Source organism: Haliotis rubra, unplaced genomic scaffold (genome assembly GCF_003918875.1).
Source record: "Haliotis rubra isolate DU_JTF1 unplaced genomic scaffold, ASM391887v1 Scf1142, whole genome shotgun sequence".
In the NCBI taxonomy this organism is placed as follows: domain Eukaryota; kingdom Metazoa; phylum Mollusca; class Gastropoda; order Lepetellida; family Haliotidae; genus Haliotis; species Haliotis rubra.
This window is the reverse complement of record NW_025765051.1, coordinates 1-10,926: the sequence shown is the minus strand read 5'-3', so window position 1 is coordinate 10,926 and position 10,926 is coordinate 1. Positions and strand designations below refer to the sequence as shown.

At 40.4% G+C, this 10,926-nt stretch overlaps 1 protein-coding gene across 1 annotated transcript; it reads right to left on the bottom strand.

The window, feature by feature from the left end:
* Nucleotides 1–5,274: 5,274 nt before the first annotated feature.
* LOC124253523 (hyphal wall protein 2-like) lies at nt 5,275–10,184 on the bottom strand (the record flags this gene model as incomplete). The annotated part of the gene is made up of 5 exons (XM_046687321.1): nt 5,275–5,377; nt 7,784–7,851; nt 8,729–8,838; nt 9,047–9,867; nt 10,077–10,184. Coding segments are annotated over 5 exons (1,210 nt in total), but the record flags the coding sequence as incomplete, so codon positions are not given.
* Between the last annotated feature and the right edge of the window lie 742 nt (nt 10,185–10,926).

The window sequence follows — 10,926 nt, the reverse complement described above, 5'->3', positions numbered from 1 at the left end:
AATATAACTGACGCTTGCAAAACAAGTTGGTTTTTGTTTATAGCTTAAGGCTTCACTCAGCAATATTCAAGCTGTATGAAGGCTTTCAGTAATAATCAGCGCCCGCTCCTCAAAACGATCGTATGGCAAATGATCGTGAACTCCCATAATTTAACATAGACTTCATTTATAGTCATAGCGCTTATGACAGCTTTGTGAAATCCGGGGCCCTGGTCTGGACACAGACAATCCAGTTATTGACATAAGAATCCATCTACTTAAATTGGGATTAGTTTACATGCATCAACCAAGACAGCTTAACCTGAACACCTGATCCCTCAAGTAGTTGCCTCTTATATTGAGCATTTGCTGCTGCTGACCAATTCCAAAACAGATCTTCATGGATCTTGCATAAAACAATAGCACCAAGTTTAAAATATTACTTTTATAATAATCATCTGAATAGGTCAGTGTTAAGTTTTTGCTTGGCACCATGTTTTGTTCACAAGGGCATTCTTTGGTTAGTCTTGGGGTTGATGGGTTGTATATGCATGTTCATCAAGTTGTGTTTTGCATCAGAACCAGAAACGGATTAATGCAGCACTTTGAATTCACAATGACATTTAGAAAGTGGTCAAACGATATTTAAAAATTACACTTTCTCAGTTTAGTACAGATTTGCAGAGTCATCCACCTAATGGCCAGTATGCAACAGCAGTGACCCAACCCACTAAACCACCACAACAATTGGTAGTCTAGGGATCACATACTCTGTGTACCCTATGACAAGTAAATTGGCATTATTCCCATGGGTAAAAGATATGAATACACAATGTCTTTTCAAAAGAGGTCAAATGGAACCTTTATTGGGAGTACGCTTTCCCCTCAGCCACAGTGGTAGAGGGAGTTGGATGTGCTGGTGATTAGCTGCCTGACTCTGACATTCTGTATGTTCAATCCTGGATGCTTACTCCAGCCATAAAAATACTAGAATCTGTAATTTTACTAATGAAGAGAAATCCAACATATACAAATACAATACACCAAATGTTATCTGAATAGAAAAAAAACACCACAGGTCATGTTGCATATAATTCCCCGGTGAACCACTTCATCAGTGTCTATAGTTATTGACCTTATGATGTGTACTCACTTGCAGCTGCATCAGCATCTGGTTTCCATGTAGATTGTTGCTATGACATCAGCACATTGTTCTGAAATAACGCTAACCACCTCTGTGAATGCTGGACAAGGCTGCTTCCCTTTATCTATCGAACAAATGAGTGAGTGAGTTCAGTTTTACACCACTCATTAGCAATATTCCAGCAATATCAAGGTGGGTATACCAGAAATGTGTTTCGCCACATTGTACTCATGCGCGAGAATTGAACCCAGATCTTCCGCTGCGGATGAGCAAACACTTTAACCATAAGGCTAGTCCACCTTCCCACAATGGAGGTGAGGTGAAATTGGGGTTTAACGTCGTAGGTTTGAGAATATTTCACTTATATGACGACGACGCATGATGTGTATAAAGCGGCTGCTTGTACTAGCCCAGACTGAAGCTGGTTTTATAGTGCTAGCCCGCTGAGAAACCATGCCGCAGTGAAGCTATGAATACCCGACTCAGACACATTATACTGACTCCTCGAATGACCAGTCCTTGATGTACCCATTAATGCCGAAAGCACCAGCCCACAATGGAACAAGGACAGAAAGGTAAGCAAAGGTTGTAGACGTGCACATCCTAATTTAAGTGAAAATCCTTAATATGCAAGGGATATTCCTTTTAATAGCCTCTTTATCAATAAACAAACATATTGGTTAACAAGTTTTACTATAATGCTAGGTTTTATCTGGAGTTTCATATGAATTAAGTGCTCTTGGCAAATTGGGAATTTAAATAAAATATATTTATTGTAAAATTGATTTTAATATGCAAGGGATATTCCTTTAGTAGCTTTTATTAATAAAACAAACATACTGGTTAACTAGTTTTTTAGCTATAATGCTAGGATTTATTTGAAGTTTCATATGAATTGAGTGCACTTGGAAAATTTGGAATTTAAATAATAATATTTATTGTAAAACTGATTTAAAAGTATGCAGTGCCTTCTCTTATCTATATTAAGTTACATACATCATCCCACAAGAGCAAAAATTGGTAACAAATGTTGGCAAAATTTCACATCTTTAAAGGATGACCAGTATGTTAGGAACATACATTTATTGGAATCTTTAAGATAAACGAGCTTGTAGTGCTTTACTTTAAATGTAACAGACAAAACCAACCATGTGAAAAATATTGTTAAAACAAGTGTTCCCAAATTGTTTGTGTTTGATTATGAGAAATTATGATTGATTGCTTGGTCGCTTAGTCACTACGACCAATCTTCTCGATTATTCTCAATTAATTGACCACCACTAGTGTTAACTCCAACCTGTTTTGAAGCATTTCTTTCAGGAAGCTTGGTCTTCGTGGAGAATCTTGTTCTTGTACTGTAACGACTTTGTCCTTGACATCCCGTATGACACACTCAAAGTCCCCACCATTGATGTGACAAAAGATTTCACACCTTGATACACACAGTTACTGAGGCCATCCAGCATGCTGAAAACATGACAATAATTCTCTTGTCACCGCTGGCCAGTTCCAGGATTTCCTATAACAATTAGGAACATTACACAATTTTAAGGCATTTCCTAATATCATTTCTTTCAGGTCAGATACCCTAAGTTAAGATTTTACCGTGTATGGTATCTTCAGTATATGGTAATTTCAAATATCGACTTTCACAGTGTGTTTACTTATGTAATTTACTGACCAACCAAGAACTTGGCTGGAGGAGTGAGTGAGTTTGCTTTTACCCGCTTTTAGCCAAATTCCAGCAATATCATGATGGGGGGACACCAGAAACAGCTTCACACATTTCCACCGATGTGAGGAATCGAACCCGCATCTTGTGGGCTTTGATGAGTGAATGCTTTAACCACTGGGCTACCCCACTGTTCCTAACTTGGTTGTCCTGAACACACACCTTCATGATATTGTAGAAACCATTTGTTTGGGACTTTTGATTGATTTCACAACAAGCTTAAGACTTGAGAATCATTCTCCCACAAGATAACTTACTTTGCAGTCTCCTTGTGGTCTCATTAGACTGTACTTTTTTCAGATATTCTGACAGTCAAAATGAGCAATGTAGTTGACAGCATTGCCGTCCAAGCACATCTTATCTGCTCTGGTGGGTGCAAAGTTGATATTTTTCACCTGACCATTGTCATCTGCAATAAAACCCAAGAACAAAACAATGTCAAAACACTTCGGCCACAAATAACAGAATGTTTTGATTCCCCTACAGCTACCCTCTTCCTCACAACCAAACGCTTAATCTGAAGATCCTGGTTAGAATTGGTCTTCAGTAACCCATACTTGTCGTGAAGAGGCAACTAACGGATCGGGTGGTCAGGCTGCTTGACTTGGTTGATTACATGTCATCATATCCTAATTGTGTAGATTGATGCTCATGCTGTTGATCACTGGATTGTCTGGGTCCAGACTCGATTATTTACAAAACCGCCTCCATATAGCTGGAATATTGGTTGAGTGCGTGCCAAACAGCCAGCCAACCAACCACAACCAAACATCATGACTCACACCACTTCATTGACCCTATGTTTCTACACCTAAGTCAGTGAATGAGTTGAGCAAGTTTAGTTTTACACCACACTAGTATAGGGCTTGTAAGTCCCACAAGGCTTACTTCCAGTACTAAACTGGTTCCAGGTTCCCTTCAGGTGCTTCAACTTGAAATATGTGAGACGGTGCCCCGCTTATTTCTGGTACCAGATTTCCAGTGACATGTGTATATTCAAGAACTAGTTCTGGTTCCAAATTGCACGTCCGCCAAATATCCCTTTACTAGACCGAACCAAGTGTACAAAATCCAGTAGTTCTCGCTGATGTTGACCATCGTGAATGGTTACCTAATTTGGGAGAGCTAGGTCAGAAATTTGCATCAATTCCCTTACTGTCAACTGACAACCATGAGACCATTCGGAAAAGGTATGAAACGCTGTTTGTCACCGAAGTACTAAGGTCTCGCAAAGTGCAGTGACCAACGTACAGTACAGGCCCTATTAACTTCACTAGTACCCAATTTCATCACATTTTGAAAGAAAATGACGAAAAGCAAAATTGTCACCAAGGATGTACTCCGCACATTTGATGTGAGAGCTGCCATGCTGGGCTTCACGCCTCAGAGATGTAGTACTTTCGAGCTTTAGACACATGGTATGGGTGGCAGTTCTTCCTGAAGAAGTCCACCATGAACTTCAGGCAGCTCACATAGAACTCATAGGGCTGAAACAAGACATGCATGTCAATAAAAGGCTGCTTTTACTTATGCTGTTTCTGAAAATAGTCAAATTACCACACGCCAGAATCTGTCACATCATAACACAACAAGTATCCATGGACAAAGGAGAATAAAGAAACAACTGATTCTTAGACATTTATCTTACCTACAGTCCGCTTTGAGTCAGAAACGGACCGATGAATTGCAAATTTTATCATTGTACAAAATTGCCACATAAATATAAATAGTACACATGTTTATCGCATTACTAATACCTAACAGCTTCTTTATATTTGAAAATTTTCCGACTCCACCAAAATAGTTCTTTAAGAAACTATCATTAAAATTTTGACACAGTTCACTATTTGTTACGAGGGGAGGAGTGCAGAGGGAAAGCCAGGTGTTAGAGGTGAGGTGAGGTAAAATTGGGTTTTACGTCGTGACTTGAGAATATTTCGCCATATGACGACATCGCATGCGTGTGTGTATGTGTAAAATTACATGTAAAATTTCATTGACAATTTCCTTGTCAACCCTACCAGAAGGGTGACAACTGGAAAAGGTATTACCCGCTGCCACGTAACTGCCAAACTCTCCGCCGAAACAGCAGTGTCATCCCTCGCCTACGGGTGACACTGGTGACACTATTACCGCCAAGGGAAGCATACAACTTATATTGTCATCAGCATTCTGTTTTCCAGGTCTTTAGAACTTACTTGCAATAGTCGGATTCCTTGGTTGCCATTTCCACAAACTTGTCATAATGGCACTACAGTGAGACGCTACATCCATAACTGCCGATTCACATGGTGTAGGCTTGTAAACTGGTTCAAAATCAAGTTTTTCTTCATCAATTTCTAAATCACTTGCAGGTTCCTTTGTCTGCTATTCTTAATCTCTTTCCTTCATGCGCAGAACCCCTCTTTGAAAACCTCTATCAGTCTTGATGGTTGTTGAATGACGCACTCAGGATATCTGGTTCCAATTTATCCTGGGTACGGGTTGAAGATGATGACGAAATCACCCTGATACTTCCCTGACTGTTGACATAAAAGTTTATTTATATAATTATACAAATAGTTTCAATACAACAGTGTTTATGTCTTAAATTGAAAGGTCTCAGACTAAGATTTCAAAACGAAAACAAAAATATTAAAAATGTTGTGTTTGATTTAGCTGAAGCAGTCTGTGACCAAATCATGACATAATCTAAAGACTTTAAAGGAAATGTAAAGTTCCTAATAATACCAATATTAGATATCAGATATCTGAACTGATTTTACGAAACATTCAAGCTTAGAATCATGAACACACCATCGCACACAGATAAAATGCCCATAGTGGTTCAATACAAGACGAGAAATGTGTGTGAGTTTAGTTTTACACCGCTTTTAGCAATATTCCAGCAATATCACGGCAGGGGACACTAGAAAGGGGCCTCACACATTGTATCCATGTGGGGAATCAACCTTCCTTTTACTACTAGGCTACCCCCACCGGTCCCCTGTAAATAAGATAGAGCAATGGCACTGTAGCCCATCTTAGATATTTAGGTGAAAAATGTCAATGGTTTGAAAAAATAGAAGACGCTGAGAAGTTGTCAGCACTGATATTCAATATGACCCTGCTCTGACACTAAAACCTAAAACTAAAATTCAGTGCATTGTTTGTCTGTTATTTAGCACCACACTCCAGCAACATCAAGCAATAGTACAGCGGTTTGTAAATAATCAACATCATGAACAACGATCTACCATACTGGCAGACATGGGTCAACCAAGTCAAGCACCCTGACCACCCGATCCTGTTAGTCGCCTCTTTGACAAGCATGGGTTGAAGATCACTTCAAACCCAGATCTTCACAGGTTCATAAGCACCTGAACTTAGGAGACAGTTTGTAGGATTGACAGAGCTAAAATCAATCCACTCCATCCAAATTCTGATAGTGATAGCACTGAGCATTGATTGAGGAACAAGACTTACGTAAAGTAGCATGCTCTCTTAGGACAGACAAAATGTTAGACTAGTCATAACAGTAGAACTATTAAAGAGCAAAGTGCTATCCATGTTAGGAGTCAACTAGAAATACAAAAAACATATCTATTACACCAACTTTGTCATAGTGCAATGATCGATCTATGAAAATGAGAAAAGTCTCAACTACTGGAGTCTTTCATGGATAGTTTTTCATGAATGAGGGAGTGAGTTTAGTTTTACGCTGCACTCAGCAATATTCCAGCTCTATGGAGGCATTCTGTAAATAATCGAGTCTGGTCCAGACAATCCAGTGATCAACAGCATGAGCATCAATCTACGTAGTTGGGATACCATGGCATGTGTCAACCAAGTCAGTGAGACTGACCAGTCAATCCCATTAGTTGTCGCTACGACAAGCATGGGTTACTGAAGACAAATTCTAACCTGGATCTTCATGGGTTTATGGCTTTAGTGACAAACTATACCTAAGAATAAGACGATTTACAAAGCATTCTCCGTTTACATCTCGGATTACAAAAGAATCCAACTAAACTAGTTTAAATTCAAAGTTTAGAGTAATCTACTTCAAGAATATTAATGTGTAATTCAAACAAAAGTGGAGCAAAGTCTATTATATGTAGACACTAAGACTCAAACTTCCACAGAGCCTGTTTCCATCATGACGCTAATACTTACCAAGGTGTTTGCTCACTTGTGATATTACAACTGACAAGTAACCCAGTTCAAAACACATTTCACGTGAAACGCTACCATGTTGCTATAAATGCATATACCACAAATACTTTCATAACGGTACTCCAGGTGATAGGATCTTCTTCTAGACATACCATAAAGATTTCTTACGACAACTTTGCTTATGAACATAGAGAATTTTCTGTTCTTTAGTTCTACCTGATGATGGGCAAGAACAAGCCCTGAAAACATTGGACCAAACAATAACAAGAAGATGATACCCAGAAAATTCTGTATGTTCATCAAAAGCATCTTCTAAAATGCCCATGAAACAATTTTGCTTATATTTAAATATATTTCTTATTCAAATTTGCACACTTTTTGCAGTGAGTGAGTTTAGTTTTACTTTTACTCTCGCACTCAACAATATTCCAGCTATATGGAGGCGGGCTGTAAATAATCAAGTCTGGATCAGACAATCCAGTGATCACCAGCATAAGCATCATTCTACGCAGTTAGGATACAATGACATGTGTCAACCAGGTCAGTGAGCCTGACTACCCGATCCTGTTAGTCACCTCTTATGACAAGCATGGAATACTGAAGATTGATTCTAACCTGGATCTACACGGGTGCACACATTTGGAGGTGAACTGATTGACAAACTTGTTTCAAATTTTCACCTAAAATATTCGAAACAAATAAACAGGGAAGACGATACAAAGCCCATTTATCTGGTATAGTTGATGTTTTGAGGTACAGGAAAGTCATCTTACCTCATAGATGAAACTTCAGTCCGGTTGTAATATTCGCTCATGTTACTGCTTTTCATGACTTGATCAACCTGAAATGTAGATCTTGTTATAAGCGTTGAAATGGACGATCATGGTTTATACCTATTTTAGCTACCTTCACATGACATCAAAAGAAAATATTCACGTCCATATGGCTGCAGGGTGCAAAGACAACAGCAATATTCCACCCATACTACTGCAGGGTGTAATGTTAACAATATTCCACCCATATGACTGCAGGGTGAAATGTTAACAACAATATTCCACCCATATGACTGCAGGGTGAAATGTTAACAACAATATTCCACCCATATGACTGCAGGGTGAAATGTTAACAACAATATTCCACCCATATGACAGCAGGGTGTAATGTTAACAACAATATTCCACCCATATGACTGCAGGGTGAAATGTTAACAACAATATTCCACTCATATGACTGCAGGGTGAAATGTTAACAACAATATTCCACCCATATGACTGCAGGGTGAAATGTTAACAATATTCCACCCCATATGACTGCAGGGTGAAATGTTAACAACAATATTCCACCCATATGACAGCAGGGTGTAATGTTAACAACAATATTCCACCCATATGACTGCAGGGTGAAATGTTAACAACAATATTCCACTCATATGACTGCAGGGTGAAATGTTAACAACAATATTCCACCCATATGACTGCAGGGTGAAATGTTAACAACAATATTCCACCCATATGACAGCAGGGTGAAATGTTAACAATATTCCACCAATATGACAGCAGGGTGAAATGTTAACAATATTCCACCCATATGACAGCAGAGTGTAATGTTAACAACAATATTCCACCCATATGACAGCAGGGTGTAATGTTAACAACAATATTCCACCCATATGACAGCAGGGTGTAATGACAACAGCACTATTCACCAAAGACACTGACCTGGGCGACAACTTTAGCCGACATGTTCTGGTATTCCTCACTGGTGTTGTCGCTCAGTGCGTTGTTCCACACCTGGTTGGCCACTGTCAGTGACGCATTGTAATCAGGTACTGTAACAAATTTCAAACATTGTCAGCATGATCACTGATCTACACAATTGGGACACGATGACATGTGTCAACCATGTCTGTTAGTTGCCTCTTACGACAAGCATGGGTTACTGAAGATCAAATTCTAACCCAGTCATATGAAGCAGGACAGAGTTTGAAAGCGACAACCTCTGCTTATTTCATTGCAGTTTGTACATATGATACTCACTGACTTCCTGCTCAGGAGGTGGGGTTGTAGTTGGAGCTGCTGTTGTAGTTGTGGTTGGAGCTGCTGTTGTAGTTGTTGCTGCTGCTTGTGATGTTGCCGCAGCTGCTTGTGTTGTTGTTGCTGCTTGGGTGGTCGTTGCTGTTGCTGCTTGTGTTGTTGTTGCCGCATGGCTGCTTGTGTTGTTGTTGCTGCAGCTTGTGTTGTTGTTGCTGCTGCTTGTGTGTGTGGTTGCTGCGGCCTGTGTTGTTGCCACTGCTGCTTGTGTTGTGGTTGCTGCTGCTTGTGTGGTGGTTGCTGCGGCTTGTGTGGTGGTTGCTGCGGCTTGTGTGGTGGTTGCTGCGGCTTGTGTGGTGGTTGCTGCTGCTTGTGTGGTGGTTGCTGCCGCTTGTGTTGTTGCCACTGCTCCTTGTGTGGTGGCTGCTGCTGCTTGTGTTGTGGTTAAGCTGCGGCTTGTGTCGTTGTTGCTGCTTGTGTGGTGGTTGCTGCTGCTTGTGTTGTTGCTGCTGCTTGTGTGGTGGTTGCTGCGGCTTGTGTTGTTGCTGCGGCTTGTGTGGTGGTTGCTGCTGCTTGTGTGGTGGTTGCTGCTGCTTGTGTGGTGGTTGCTGCGGCTTGTGTGGTGGTTGCTGCGGCTTGTGTGGTGGTTGCTGCGGCTTGTGTTGTTGTTGCTGCTGCTTGTGTGGTGGTTGCTGCTGCTTGTGTGGTGGTTGCTGCTGCTTGTGTGGTGGTTGCTGCGGCTTGTGTGGTGGTTGCTGCGGCTTGTGTGGTGGTTGCTGCTGCTTGTGTGGTGGTTGCTGCGGCTTGTGTTGTTGTTGCCACTGCTGCTTGTGTGGTTGTTGTAGTTGGTGTGGTTGTAGTTGATGTTGTAGTTGGTGTGGTTGTGGTTGTAGTGGTTGTTGTTGTAGTGGTTGTAGTTGTAGTGACAACAACTGTTTCTATATTTGAGCTGTCAAAAGTTGGACCAGTGTTGATGTTGTTTCTTGCTCTTTCTTTGGCCCTCTCTACAAAGGCTTCAACCACCATTGTCTGGAACGTCTGTGGGTTGGACTTATAGCTGGCTACCAGCTGTTTCAGCGCAGGACTTGTCTCCGCAGTCTCTAGCATGAAGAACACTTGGACCAGAGCTATCACACTCCCAGGTCTGTAACATACAGGGACAAAGAAAATAATAGTAATGATGATAATATTAACAAATAGTTTTCAGTAAACTGTGTGTGATGGCAACAGCGCTGTAGCAGACCTGGATATATAGTTACGAGTCATCAGCACCACTAAGGCTATTGAAATATTTACTAGTGAGTGAGTGAGTTTAGTTTCACTCCGCGACTCAGCAATATTCCAGCTGTATGACGGCAGGCTGTAAACAATCAAGTCAAGACCAGACAGTCCAGTGATCAACATCATGAAAATCGATCTAATGAAGTTAGGAACCGGATGACATGTGTCAACCAAGTCAGCGAGCTGACCACCTCGATCCCCGGCCGCCTCCAATCACAAGCATGGATTACTGAAGATCAATTCTAACCTAGATCTTCACAGGTTAAAATATTACTGGATAACATATGTTATATTTTAGGGTGTGGGTTCGAATCGGACGGACTTAACTCAACAAAAGTACTAGAATCTGTACTTTACAAAGAAAGTGTAATCCTAAATATAACATATGTTACATTTGACCACTCAATGGCATTTTGTAACCATGGATAATAATGGACCTTTCCAGATATGAAACAAAGAGTTGAATTTAATAAAAACAAGTAGTTAAATTTCAACTTTTCGAAAACAGAAAGAATGAATGTATTGTTGTATAACATTTTTAAAATATACAACAGTTAAATTTCCTTTCCTGGGAAGTCCTAAGTCAACAGTCATGACATGACGGA